Here is a 14,828-nt window from a genome sequence, read left to right as displayed (position 1 = left end):
TATTACTAAATACTGTACTTTTAATACTGAAAATAAGTAATTAATCAATGATTCTTAGCATGATATTTCTCTAAGGGATATTGCAAAGCAGCGATGTTAGAAAATAAAAACAATTCACTACGCACACAGCTAGAGATGTACTCGTATACATGTGAAAACTTGTTCTGAGTGTATAAATATACATTTGTAGTTGCCGCGTAATGAGCCGCGTTTGCATTAAACATATATTATCACTGCTACAATATAAGTAACTCAGCCATTGCTCTTTGGTTACAGCAACCACATAAATAGTTGTTCCATATTTTACTATTGAATCTAGTTGGCACAACCAGATTTCTATGGATCAACCATATTGTTTTTTCCGTGTACCAAATGCATAATTATGGTTGCCATATCCACAATAAATAGTAATATTTCGGGCAACTATGGGTCTGTTTTCTATTGCTACACTGCTGAACTGGTGCAATAAGTTAGAATGAGAAAATATATAGTTGTCTCACTTTAACTTATTACACCAGTTCAGTAGCGCAGCAACAGAAAACAGACTCTATGTCTATAGTTATAACACCCATATTGATATGATCATGCTACTGTAGTTGAGATTACTATACTGTGCAAGTGCCAATGCTGGCGCGGTGGTGTGACAACAATTCACACTGTAGTACGAGCTATGATATGGTTGTCACAACCACACGGGCTACGGAGGAATGGTCGGGACAACTATATGCAACTATATGCGCTTGGTATAGTAAATATAACGAATGTTAAGATACAAAACAATATAGATACCCCAACACTTCGTACGGTAACATTGTAATTTTAGTAGTCTCAATCTCAGCCGTTCTTTCCGTACATATAAGATTGAATTAAATTAATTAAATTTATGTATAAATATATAAATTAACGCTTATTATAACCGATTTCTGAAATATTTTAGTGAAAAAGATTTTATTGAAACATTTCACAAATATTTTTGAATTATTTCAATGTTATATTTCAATATAATTTTCAAGTTATCTTTTGGAAAGCTTTTTGAAAGATGTGCTATGTGAGATATGTCTTTAAAATGTCTTTAAAATACACATTATTTTGTTGTGTCTCTTGTTATCGGATCGTTCCATTGATGAATGCACTCGACCGATCTCGACCGAGAAAAAAACTATGTTAGACCTTTTAACTTATCTTTTGCAGAATTTACGTCAACATTTTATTTTAACACTACATGTAATTTGTATAACTATAAGAATAAACAAAGACTATTAGAACACAACAATAAAAATAAAATTTTTATTATAAGGAAAAATAAATAAAAAACAGGAAAAAAGTGATTCATTTTCTCACGATAAAAACCTCTGCTAGTAAACGCTAAATAAAGATATAGATATACAAAAATTAGACATTACGAAAAATGTTATTAAAAAAAATGTTATTAACAAAAATTGTTTGTATTTTCTATATTTCCGCAAAATTTGTCGATCTAATTTTTTAATACTTTGTATGTATATAAATCTAAAATTTCATCATACGCACGCACGCATATGTGTATTACAGATTATTTAGAGAGCAAGGAAAACACGAAAAATGACGTTGCTGCAACAATTCGCGGATTTGCTGAGTATAATAACAATCGGCATGTGCTTCGTATTAAAAATTCCACAGATATTGAAACTGATGTCTGTGAAATCAGCTGACGAAATATCCATGTTAGGATTATTTCTAGAATTAACGAGGTAATTCTTTACTCTAAAACCGTTTGTTTCGCTTTCACATACAGTCGATCGATTGATTTTCTCTCTTTCTTCCAGCTATACTGTGATGACTAGTTATAATTATACGAATGGATATGCAGTACTGTCCTATATGGAGTACCCGATAATATTAATTCAAGAATATATCTTAATATTCCTAGTCTTGAAATATTTAAACAAGATCAACATGTCGACTTTTGTATATACTATAATATACTTTACACTGAGCAGCTGTTTGCTGTTGGAAATTGTGCCGAAAGTTGTTCTTACATTTTTAGCAGTTAGTATCTTTTTATTGTATGTGTGTTCACTGAGATACCTTTTATAAATTTATAGTTAAAAAAAAAACTCTTTGACTTTTGTAGCCCATGTGCACTCCGATTTCCGCTTCCAGTAAAGTCGTCCAGTTGCTAGCTATACTTCGAGCTAAGAACGCTGAGTCTGTGTCACCTCTTACTTGGTTCATATCTGCCTTTACAAATCTGAGTAAGTTCATGAATAAAATAATATTTTTTTCAAGCGAATCTAATCTAATAAATAACTTTTAGCGAGAGTATTTACAATATGGATGGATTCGGCCGACGTGTTGCTGCTGGGGAACTTCATTATCTCGGTGGTGTTGAGCTCCAGCGTCATGTTCTCCGCGCTCTACTACAGACGCCGCCCGATGAAGCAGGATTAAACAAAAGAAAAAAAAAATTACGCAATTGATCTAGTCAAACATATTTTATGAAATTGACGGAGGTATCTTATAGTTATATCTTATGTATTTATTGTAATTAATCGCAAAATACTTATTCTGTATTTACTTTTTCTGACAATACTGCGCATGTCAAATAATGTAAATTATAGTTCTTAATTCTTAATTAATAACTATATATAAAGTTAAAAATAAGAATTATATGAAATATATAAAGTTAAGGTATATATATAAAGTTAAAAATGTGAAAATCGAAAATTATGTTTGGTATATTCGAAAAAGTATCGCCGTTTCATTGACACAATTTGCGAGATAATACATTGAGGAAACTATAGACGCGAAACTATATTCTATGGGGACGTACGCGACGCATACACACATCTCAAAGATACCATGTGGTCTCAATCTACATGAATTATTTTTTGGACCAGTGATCTCCAAAGTTCCTTTAGTCTACCGTCAAATTTTTGTCAACAAGCGGTAAAGGGCGCGACAAAATTCGCTATAAACAAACTATTGTTATCTCTTTTGAAAATTTTTATTTAGCATATTTGTATATCCGTAATTTACGATATTTATATAAAGAAAATATAACAAAAATATCGGTAAATAATATATAAAGAAATAATTGTAATGAAATCTTTAGAGAAGTCATAATTATTCGAATACATCAATTTTTTTTATATAAAATAGATATAAAATATTGACTTCTATATTAGAACAGCACGTCAATGGGATATGAAAGCTTAGTGAATTCTTACTGAGCTACGATTTGAAGACCACTGATCCATTCCACCCCCACCGAGCCTTTTTCATCTGGCAAACCGTCAGTGCGCGGATGAAACGCGGTCTAGATAGTCGGCATCGAGAAGGCGCGCAAGCATCATAATCGTCAGTGTCTCTCTCGTGTAAGAGAACAAGAGAGTGCCAAAGTAAGGCGGAGGGTGTGCAGGGAAAACGAGTGTGAAGAAGAAAAAAGGGAGAAAAAGAGAGTGTAAGAATTCCTCGGAAGAGAACTTGAGGAGAAGGTGTCGATTTTCTGTTGCTGGCAGGATGCGGTCACTGGCGATCTTAGTCGGGCTTCTGCTGGTCGTCCGGCTATCCAGGTGCGAGATTCTGACGCCACCGTATTTCAACTTGGCTGAGGGCAAGGAGATTGTCGCTTCAGCCACATGCGGCGTCGACACTACCGGTCCGGAGCTTTATTGCAAACTCGTCGGCGCGAACGCGGATCAGGACGAGGATATTAATCTGATCCAAGGACAGGTGGGTGCGAACGTATCGAAAAATATCCGAAGCATATATGACATTCATGACATAGTGCATTATATTTGAAAAAAATGTCCGCTAATCTAGGTTACAAGTTTTATTACCAAAAGATGATTAAAGTTAAAATTTAAATAAAATCTCGCACATATAGCGAAAACGAGAACGGAATGTTAAAAAAAACAACTTTCGTTATCGAGAAAGAATAAATGATTTGAAAGAATTGTACATATTCTCTAAATGTGCTCTAAATTTATATTTTATATAAGTATAATGAGACGTTAACGCAAGCAATAAGAGAACAGTTGGTTTAATATTCTCGCGTCGTTAAGGAGATTGAGATATTCTCATCTCCAGTTTGCACCGAATTTTATCTACCAATGAATTCTGTGAGTCCAAGAGTTTATCGACTTCAAGACATCGACCCGTTTACTCAACTACTTCCTTTTCTTCTCTCTTCCCCTCCTTCGTATAGAAAACTATATGTACCGCGTAAACATTTAAAATTATCTGCCGAATATGATCCGCGTTCTCCCTCTATCTTGAAACTACGATAAGAGGGAGAAATAATCATCTATTATTCCGGGATGCGTGAATAAGATCGTTTGTAAAAGAACGTTTTTTTACAATCGGCCGTCTTTACAATTGGCGTTTTTTTTGCAATCAAACACGAAGAAATTTGTTAATGAATCTCGCATACTTTTTTCGTTGCAACATATAAATCGTAAACCACTTTATCACATAATTGCGCGATTACATTCTCAATATCTTCCAGTGAAACTTATAAACATTTCAATTAGAAAAATAATTATATCAAGAACTAAAAAAAAGAGATTCAAGTTTCCTTATAATTTTCATGTATTCTGACGGGCCATGGTTCTATTGCTCCAGGATAATCACCGCTTTCGAATGCTCTTTTAAAATTACGGGTCAGCATGCTATTAAACGTGAAAAAAATTCGTCAGCGAGTCAGTGAAGGACAAAGCGCGACCGCGCGGCTTCCTTAAGGAAGATCCGGCCGAGAGAACCAGTTCGTAGGATCTATCATTGTGTTCCAAGTACGCCATAGACTCGCAGGATCAGCGTCGTACTTTCCGCAGCAGCGATTCTTCGGAATTTAATTGAAGATTTACGCTGTGAATCTAACACGTTTATTACAAATATAAATAATTAATGTATGTCGTTGAGTGTTAATGTGTGTGTTGTCTCTCCCTAATATCATTAATGATTTGTCAACTCTGAAAATGTAAACTTGCATTTGTAGTAATGAAATAATTGGCGAGAAGTATCTTATGCATATTTATGTTTTAATTGCGAGATACGATATAAGGAGAAGATAACACTGGAGACTCTAATTCTTTCTGGGAACTATTAATATTTAGATCGCGAGATTTTCATTCACGACGTCGCTCTCGTGTATCTATCTCGAGCACAGGCAAAAGGAGACGTCCCATAAACTAAAAGCGAGAGAACCGATAATACTTGAGAAAGAGAGAGAGAGAAGATGACATAGAGAGGGGGAGAAAGAGAGAGATAAAAGGATGACCCCTCGATAACACTCGATCTTGTTCATGTATCCGAAATTAAGACGATTTCTATGTGACACGAATGACCTATATAGATTCTGAAAGATCCTCATCCGTTTCTTGCTATTTCTTGAAATTACTGTCTCAAATCAGAAGCGGCGTGATAAAATATATCTTTTTTTATATTTTAATATAATTTCGAATTGCGCACGTTAGGATAAGTGTCAACAATACATTTTTTTCTGAGGAAATTTATTTTTTTATTTTATTCTATTATCACATACGAAAAGCAAATTTTTAAAATTAAATTTATTGATTGATTTTCTTTTCATATATGACTGTAAATCTTGTCTGTTTCGCAGGTATGCGATTATTGCGATCCTGATAACCCCGAAAAGAGGCATCCACCCGAATATGCAGTCGATGGAATGGAGACTTGGTGGCAATCACCGCCGTTGTCCAGAGGTATGAAATACAACGAGGTGAATCTGACGATCAACTTGGGGCAAGTAAGTTTCTATTACGTAAAATTTAATAATTATTGGAAATTATATATCGGGAACTTCTTCAAAACACATTAAATAGCAATGTATAATCTAGCCTTGGTAAACGTTTTTTCATAATTTTTCATACAATTTCTCATGTCAACAATTTATAAGTAATTATGTGAAATTATGAGAAATTCTTCAGATTTTCTAATATTTTCACATATTTTTTCCCGAAAACATGAAATATGAAATCTCATAATTTCTCAGAACGATCTTATGAGAAAATATAAGAAATTTTTTCAGATTTTCTACTATTTTCACATATTTTTTCCTTGATATATGAAATCATAATTTCTTAGAACGATTCTATGAGAAATTATGAGAAACTTTTCACATTTTATCCTATTTTTCCCGAAAACATGAACTATGGAATCTCATAATTTCTTAGAACGATCCTGTGATAAAATATGGAAATATTTCAGATTTTCTAATATTTTCATACATTTTTCCCCAAAATATTAAATATAAAATCTCATAATTTCTCGAAACGATTTTAAGAGAAATTATGAGAAATGTTTCAGATTTTGTCTCGAAAGTATGAGATAAGAAGACTCATAATTTCTCATTATAATCGCCTGAGAAATTATGTGAAATTCTTTAGATTTTCTAATATTTTCTCATATTGTTTTCCCAACGGTAAGAAATAAAAACTCTTATAATTTCTTAGAGTGATTCTATGAAAAATTATGAAACATTTTTCAGATTTTGTCACATTGTTTCCGAAAACATGAAATAAGAAAAGATTCATAATTTCTTATAATTTCTCAGTACTATCGCAGAAGAAATGATGAGATATTATTCACATTTTCTAATATTTTCTCACACATTTACACAAAAGCATGAAATAACCCGATAAGTAAGAAACATTAAATTAACATTTAGAAACGTTGATTTTATGTGCATTGTTTGGACATTTTTTAATAATATGGCATTTATATTTTTCACATGCTATTTTGTAATATGATTTTTCTGAATGTTGTTTAAACGTTTTAAAAACATTACAAAAAATATATTTTTCAAAAGTTACTTTAACATTTATTTGAGATCAATGCAACATCTTAAAAATATTTCTGCTGATTAAAACGTTATAGCAATCCTATTTAAACATTATTAAAACTTTCAAATCGCGGTCAAAATATGTTCATAATGATGTTTGATACAATATTAAACACTACATATTTGACAATATTACAGGTTCTTTAATATCATTGTAGCAACGTTGTATTAATGATTTCTTGCTTACTGGGAAGAAATCTCATAATTTCTCACAATGATTGCATGAGAAATTATGTGAAATTTTTCAGATTTTCACATTTTTACACGAAAATGTATTACAAATATATTAGCGTAAGGTGTCTCACCTTATTATTTTTTTTAAATATCATTATGTCATTAAATCTGAACAATTTAACCGTCATGCAATAAGTACTAAAAGCAGCAGCACCGAATAAAATATTAGTCCCGCCATGTAAATAACTTTTACAGAATTTTTATGATGGTTTATTTGAAAATATAACATGTTTTGATTTTGATAAAATTTAATACAACCTGAATACAATCAACCAAATTAATTCACTGAAGTAAAAGCACAGTATTTTATTATTATGATAGAAAAATGTCATTATCTGTTCTTTTATTGCAGTGATTTTCTATATAATTCCTGGTAGAAAATTTTCTCATAATTTTTCATAAAAGTTCTTATAATTTGTCAAAAATATCTCATAACATTTCTCAGGTATCACATATTTACTCATAGAATGAGCGTTTTCTCATAAATACTCGTAAAATTCAATGAGAAAATATAAGTTTTTCTATATTATTTTTTCATCATTTTAGATTTTCTTCTTTCCAATATATCGTGTTTTTTCATATTTTTTTATAGAAAGTATTTTATTTTTCATATTTTCTCATACACGTTATACAAATATTTCTCATAATTTATTATAAAATGTCTTATAATTTTTCAGAAAATATATCTCACAATTTCTCAGAAATGTTGTATTTAATCACAGATTGTACGCTTTCTCGTACTCATAAATACTTATAAAATGGAATGAGAAAATATGAGTTTTTCTACAGTTTTTCCCTTTATTTGTCAGATTTTCTCTTTTTATATATTTCGTTGTTTTTTGTTTTTCATATTTTATTACATAGCATTTAATATTTTTTCAGAATGCTCATACAATATATTTTACATTTTTTCAGATTTTCCTATTTGTTTACAAAAAAAGATTGTTACTTCTTTTTCATCCAGCTCTGTTATTTTACGGTCTGTAAATATTAGCTAATTTAAAATGTTGTGAAATTACAATAAATTTTTAATGAAAATAAAACAAAATAGTTCGGAAAATTAATATGAAGAAATTCGAAAATATTGTATGAAATATTTGATATCAGGATATCAAAAATATGCAAAAATCGTAATCATTTTATGATGGCATAAATTTTATATTTATATAACTAGAACATTATAGGCCCGCGCTATGCGCGTGCTATTTAACATCTTTATCATTACAATGACCTTTTAAATTACCTTATAAAATTACCTTATTCTTATCTTTATTTTTGCCTAAATAATATGCTTCTCTCTTTGTCTACCCTTTCTTTTCCCTCTACCCCTCTTTCTCCTCTACCCTTCTATTCTCTATTCTTCTATTCTTATAATTTATATCTCTTCTATATTCTTTTCTTCATGAGCTAATCAACGTGATGACAGTTATTTGCCTGATAATTTGACAGGCGCAAACGATACGAAATAAGCCCACATGAAGTGAGCTAAGCGAGAGAACCAATCAGCATCGCGGAAAAGCGGCAACAATTAAATCTCTTACATATCTTTTTTTTAGAGTGTTTAGGGCCGGTTTCACCAACTCCGGTTAAACCAACTGACGGTTAAATTCTAACTACCAGAAGTGCCAATATCAAGATTAAATATAAATTGTTCATTGAGGTTTAATATGACACTGTTCATGGTATGTCGCATTTAAGTTGGCTACTCTGCTACTTTTAATCCTCGGTTAGCCGAGTCTTAACCGGAGTTGGTGAAACCGGCTTTAGAGTAAAATATCATATTGATAAATCATAATAGAGAGAGAGAGAGAGAGAGAGAGAGAGAGAGATCTTTTTTTTTTATTAATTTTGAATTATCGTCCCAGTCTCTCTTACATTATTTATACGCTAAACGGTTTCATCTATATTTTGCGATTTAAAACGCAAATAAATTCTAAGATTTTTCTTCCTTAAACCTTAAGTGGGCAATATAAAGCACTTTTTATCAAGTAAGGAATTAACGTAGTGTCTAAGAAGACGGACCATAATCCAGAAGATGTTTTCGGTTTGAGTTCGAATCTCACCAGTGCTGAGTGAATTTTCAAACGTGATGCAGTGTGAAACCAAATAAAATTGTTGAATTAGTGCAAAATCAACATATGCCGGCAAGTGAAATATTTATATAAATATCATAGAATCCATAAAATGACTATGATTTTTGCATAGACAATAGACAGACTATATTTCTTAAAATATTATCATAGTTTTTTATAATTTTTTAAATGTTATTCACTATTTTTCGTTCCTTTTCAGATTTTCCCCTATTATTGTCTTTGATTTCCTGATATCAAATATTTCATACAATGTTTTCGGGCTTATAAGAAAATATAAAAAACACGATATTTGAAAGAAGAAAATCTTACAAATGATGAAAAAATAATATATAAAAACTCATATTTTCTCATTGCATTTTACGAGTATTTATGCTGAGAAAGCATTCATTCTATGAATAAATGTGAGATATTATCTGAGAAATTTTATGAGATATTTTTGGCAAATTATGAGAACTTTTGTGAAAAATTATGAGAAAATTTTCTAGCAGGGAGGAGCGACAGGAAATGATGAGACATGGCGATCTTTTATCGACGACATAAATATTCTATCATGCATGTAGTAGGCGTTTTCCTGCAAGTGGGAAGATTTATCACTGGTTTATTTCCGGAGAACAATGAGAAATTCAACTTTCATCCATCTCGAATCTTATCAAAATTATTTTATTTCTTCTAAATTCTTAATTGCGTACTATTATTTATAATAAATACAAAATCTTGATGCTTATTATATAATTATACGAACAAAAAGTACGACAAATCTCACAGAATCAATTGCATTTGTAAGCATTTTAACCTTAATAATAATACGCTCATTTTAATTATTGGAACGTATATTACACTGGTAGACAAAATATGACCTTTTTTTAGGTTCAGAAATACCACGAATAGTTTCTAGTAGATTTTTCAGTACTGATTACGAATTTAGCCATAAAAATTGCCTAGCACGTCAGGATTCTGTGAAAATCGCAGATAAATATGCAAAAAATGCCACTTTTAATGTTTTTGCATCAGTCATATCTTTTAACAAAGATACAGAGTAGTGCGAGCATGCAAAAAAAGCGTTTAACTTGCAGTTAATATAGTAAGTATGAAAAAGTCCGAACCGACACAAAAAAACTGCGTACAAAGATGGACATTTTCATTTTTTAGAGATTTCCTTACTCACTCAATAAGACATGGTAAATATCATATGGGGATTTTCAATTCTTTTTAAAAAATATATATGTATGAAGTGAAACTACATTCGAAAGTTTCGTACTAGATTCGCAAAGTTGGTATGAAAATTTTTTAATTTGCTGTTTTTCAATATTAAAAATGCGGAATTTTTTTTGTTTTGTTTTTTACAACTCCAGAACCATGAAAAGTGCTACTAGAACTATCATTTTTTTAAAATATGTAAAACGTGCCAGCTTCACAAACACTAAGAAAATGCAAAACTCGTTTCTTAGTCCTTAAATGAATAAAATAAATTGGAATAAAAGAATCGCGAAATTAAATGTATTAAATAAATTAGAATATAATGGATTGCAAAAATTAATTTTTTTAATTGCAATGAAATAAAATTAAATAAATAAATTAGAATGAAATTTACATTAATACGTCCGGCAGGCGCCTAATATTATTGTTAGGATTATTTTACGTGATGCAATTATCTGTTATCAGGGACGTAGTTTGCTTTCATGCCTGTGTAATGCCTACGGCGTCTGTTATCCCTTTGCTAATTATTTTCTTCTTAGAAAGTTTCATTTGCACCTTCATCATTTCACCATGTCTGTTTCTCTCTCTGTCTTTCTCTCCCTCTCTCTCTCTCTCTCTCTCTCTCTCTCTTTCTTTCTCTGCTCTTTCCTTTTTCCCTTCTCCTCTTCCTCTCTCCTCTTTCTCTTTCCTTCTTCTTTCTCTTCTGTTCCTTCCATTTTTTCGTCCTTTATTAATTTGTGTACATAACTTATTTGTCGGATATGGTTTCTTTATCATCCCTAACATCCTATCTTGCTACCTATTATATTCTACAATCTTTCAAATGACCATTGTCCTAATAAATTTCTTCTGTCTCTTCTTCCCTCTCTTTCTCGACAGCCAATGTACTCAAAATCTTAGTGGAAGTTCTTAGAGCATCGAAAACGCATGCAGCGCACATCTGGCGTCCATTCCTTTTGACCCTTAATCATATTATTCCGCCTGAAACAACAAAAAAAGCGTTCTCACGCATTTAGAAGCCCAAGCAGCGAATTTCAGCAAGTGCAGCGAAGATGGTTCTTTTTGTGAGAAAGAAGTTACGCGAATAAAATCAAAGTTCATAAAATAAAGTTCATGCCCAGATAGCACACAGTTTTAGAAATGTTTTATAAACGTTAGAACCAAACTTTTCATAATCGTTTCCAAAACATTTCATAACGTTTCTGAAATGTTTTTATGAGTCAAAATGTCCAATCAAAAAACGTTAGGTGAAACGAAAAAAAATTGTTGAAGAAACGTTTTATAAACATCTCATAAGGTATCAGAAAGGTTTCTGTTAAAATGTTTCTTATTGGTGCTTTACGGTTCTGAAACTATAGATACGTTTAAAAAACGTTTCTGATACGTATGTACTACTTGGGTGATCACAATTTTTCTGATCAAAAATTTTTTCTTGCATTTTTTCTCCTTTCTTTTTTTTAGGAATTTCATGTGGCATATGTTTATGTACGAATGGGTAACTCTCCCCGGCCGGGACTTTGGGTCCTGGAAAAGTCAAAAGACTACGGCAAAACCTGGTCACCCTGGCAATACTTCTCAGATTCCGCTAGCGACTGTCTCACGTACTTCGGTGTGGATAGTCATAAGCCGATTATTCGGGACGACAGTGTGATCTGCACGACCGAATTTTCGCAAGTGGTACCACTCGAAGGTGGCGAGATTCCAATCTCGATCTTGAACAATCGACCCTCAGCGAAACACTACTTCAATTCAACTTTACTACAAGAATGGACAAGGGCAACCAATGTTCGCTTCCGCTTTCTCAGAACGAAAAATCTATTAGGTCATCTAATGTCTGTGGTTCGTCAAGATCCCACTGTTACCAGAAGAGTGAGTGTTATCAGTTATTTTTGTGCTTAGAAATTTTTTTGTTATTACACACTACAATAAATCATCGATTTTTACGCTAAAAATTAATGATAACTCAATGAAAATATTATGTTTAGTAATGCAAAAGACATTATGATAAGCAACGATGCTCAGAACATCACTTCAAAAGTAAAATTTTGTGAAAGATATATTTTATAATTTAATTTTTCTGCAACATATCGTGTTACAGTATTTCTACTCGATCAAAGATATCAGTATCGGCGGCCGTTGCATGTGTAACGGACACGCGGACACTTGCGACGTTCAAGACCCCAACATGCCGAAGAAGCTGGTTTGTCAGTGTCAACATAATACCTGCGGACCTCAATGCGCGAAATGTTGCAAAGGTTTCGAGCAAAAGAAATGGCGACAGTCCACAGCATCCAAAAAATTCAAGTGCGAGCGTAAGAGAACAATTTACTTCTTACACACGTTTTGAGACCAATCATTGACACTTTTTGACATTAACGACAAACACGGAAATATTTTGTAGCCTGCAACTGCTTTGGACACTCGGATGAATGTATCTACGATCCAGAGATCGACGAAAAGCACTTGTCGTTGGACATTTATGGCAATTATGAAGGCGGCGGTATCTGTCAGAATTGCAAGGATAATACGGAAGGCATCAACTGCAACCGCTGTAAGCCCAAGTTCTATAGGCCACAAGACAAACCTCTGAACGCGACCGACGTATGCCAACGTGAGTAAATTCAAATCTAAATTAGAGTTGCGAATAATTAATTACTTTTTTTTAACAATTATACTGTCCGACAAAATTTGACTTTTTTTCCTGCGGTGATCGCAGCTACTATTTTTTAAGAAATTCGAGGTCGCTAAATCCAAATCCGCCAGCAGAAAATGCATATTATGTCAGGTTTTTGAGATAAATCCAGTAATATGAGTAAAATAAAAAACTGCGTTTTTTGCCATATTTTCTAATTTTTTGTAGCCAAAAAAATTTTATTTTTCAATTTTATTGACACCACTTTAAAGTGCTATTCTTCACCTTTAAAAGAAATTTTAATTTTTTACTGTGCGATTTTTTTCACTGTGTTATAAACTTTTTCTAAAATGTAAAATCTTATATTTTTATAAATACTAACTTTTATGCTCCTCCGTTAAAATTTATCAATTAATTCCACCACGTTGAGTCTGCCATTTTGAATTTCGTCATTTTGAGTTCAGATTCGTAAGCAGCGACCTCAAAAACCCTGAGTATTGACTTTGATCCGAATTGAAACACTTTTGGTCCGCCGTATTGAATTTGCCATTTTGAATTTTGAAATTTTGAGTTCATATTCGGTATCAGCGACCCCGAAAATCCTAGGATACCCATTTTCATCAACAAATCCATTTACTTTCTAGTCTCATCAGCCATTCAATTTGGATCTGACATTATTTACTTTTTGGAAAACGTTTTTAAGTCTGTAAAAAAAATTGCACAGTAAAAAATAAAAACACGTTTTATAGGTGAAAAATAGCACTTTAAAGTGGCCTCAATAAAATTAAAAAATAAAATTTCGTTTGATAACAAAAAATTGGTAAATATAGCAAAAACGTAGTTTTTTACCTCTATTACTCGATTTATCTCAAAAACCTGACGTAATGGGCATTTTTTACTGGCAGATTTGGTTTCAGCGACCTCAAGTTTATTAAGAAATATTGGCTTTTGTCGCCGCAAATTTTTTTTGAACTGTGTTATCATGTTTAATTGGTGATTAGTATGAGTCAGTTTAATCAAAGGCCGTTTAATTGTCAATTGATTTTAACAAAATGTTTGTTAAATTGGCTTAAAAAAGAACAAATTTTGGCGGATTTTACTATCAATCATTAGGATTCTAATTATCCAAGAACTCAGTCGAAAATGGGTCGAGAACTCAGTGAGAACGGATTTCACGCCTTATCTAAGGGAGAGGAGGTAGCATTTTTTTCGTGCATTTTTTGCATAAGAAATAAACCGCGATTATACAATTGGTTTCGTAGGTAATATTCCTATCCGGAATATCATAGTATCGTAGAAAATGTCGATAATTGAGAACCTTCACTGAGAGAAATGGCTTGGTGAATGACACTATACTCGTCTTATGAAAGTAATATGGTGAATTTATATGCGACATCTGGTTCACATATCCAATATTCTGATTACGATACCTCGACGCATCTGGTAGTCCGAGACATTTAGTTGTAGACATCTAAACAGTTTGGTAATTGTCTCTAGACGTGTGATACTATTGACGCGATAGTTAATTGTTACTCGCTGCGACGTTTCCTTTTTCGTCTATACTAATTTGTAAAGACGTCGGTGCTATAAAAGAGTAGACACTGAAACCGTTAGATATTTGGAAGAATGAAATTTCTTAAAATATGTTGACGAATTTAGAAGTAAATATTAGGACCTTAACTTAGTTTCCGCCCGCAAATGTTAGATGGCAATGCAAACAGTTCTAGTAGTCATTACTAACGAAACAGGTAGTTTGTGATTAATTTCGACATTTCTCGATAACATTCAGTCAGCATACACAATTATTTTCCTAAACAACAATTTCTTT

At 32.1% G+C, this 14,828-nt stretch overlaps 2 protein-coding genes across 7 annotated transcripts in view; both read left to right on the top strand.

Annotated features, from left to right (window-relative positions):
- Positions 1-2,706, top strand: part of LOC116853305 (solute carrier family 66 member 3) — a 77,338-nt gene extending 74,632 nt beyond the window's left edge. For 3 of the 4 annotated variants that reach the window (XM_032834330.1, XM_032834331.1, XM_032834333.1), the window contains 4 exons: positions 1,552-1,730; positions 1,806-2,028; positions 2,114-2,234; positions 2,297-2,706. In XM_032834330.1, the coding sequence (XP_032690221.1) occupies positions 1,582-1,730; positions 1,806-2,028; positions 2,114-2,234; positions 2,297-2,430 (627 nt within the window). In that variant the 5' untranslated portion in view covers positions 1,552-1,581 and the 3' untranslated portion in view covers positions 2,431-2,706. Of the gene's footprint in view, positions 1-240; positions 744-1,551; positions 1,731-1,805; positions 2,029-2,113; positions 2,235-2,296 lie in introns of those variants that run through there. The other variant, XM_032834332.1, reaches the window with a different exon arrangement.
- Positions 2,348-14,828, top strand: part of LOC116853303 (laminin subunit alpha) — a 76,449-nt gene continuing 63,968 nt past the window's right edge. The window contains exons 1-6 of one of the 3 annotated variants that reach the window (XM_032834326.1): positions 2,348-2,492; positions 3,501-3,714; positions 5,603-5,749; positions 11,830-12,237; positions 12,467-12,680; positions 12,770-12,979. In XM_032834326.1, coding sequence (XP_032690217.1) covers positions 3,502-3,714; positions 5,603-5,749; positions 11,830-12,237; positions 12,467-12,680; positions 12,770-12,979 — 1,192 coding nt within the window. In that variant the 5' untranslated portion in view covers positions 2,348-2,492; position 3,501. Of the gene's footprint in view, positions 2,493-3,188; positions 3,715-5,602; positions 5,750-11,829; positions 12,238-12,466; positions 12,681-12,769; positions 12,980-14,828 lie in introns of those variants that run through there. The other 2 variants (XM_032834325.1, XM_032834324.1) reach the window with 2 other exon arrangements.

This window comes from Odontomachus brunneus, unplaced genomic scaffold, assembly GCF_010583005.1.
Source record: "Odontomachus brunneus isolate Ranch 3 - 2012 unplaced genomic scaffold, Obru_v1 Obru_scaffold_303, whole genome shotgun sequence".
Classification (NCBI taxonomy): Eukaryota; Metazoa; Arthropoda; class Insecta; order Hymenoptera; family Formicidae; genus Odontomachus; species Odontomachus brunneus.
This window is presented reverse-complemented; position numbering and strand designations above follow the sequence as displayed.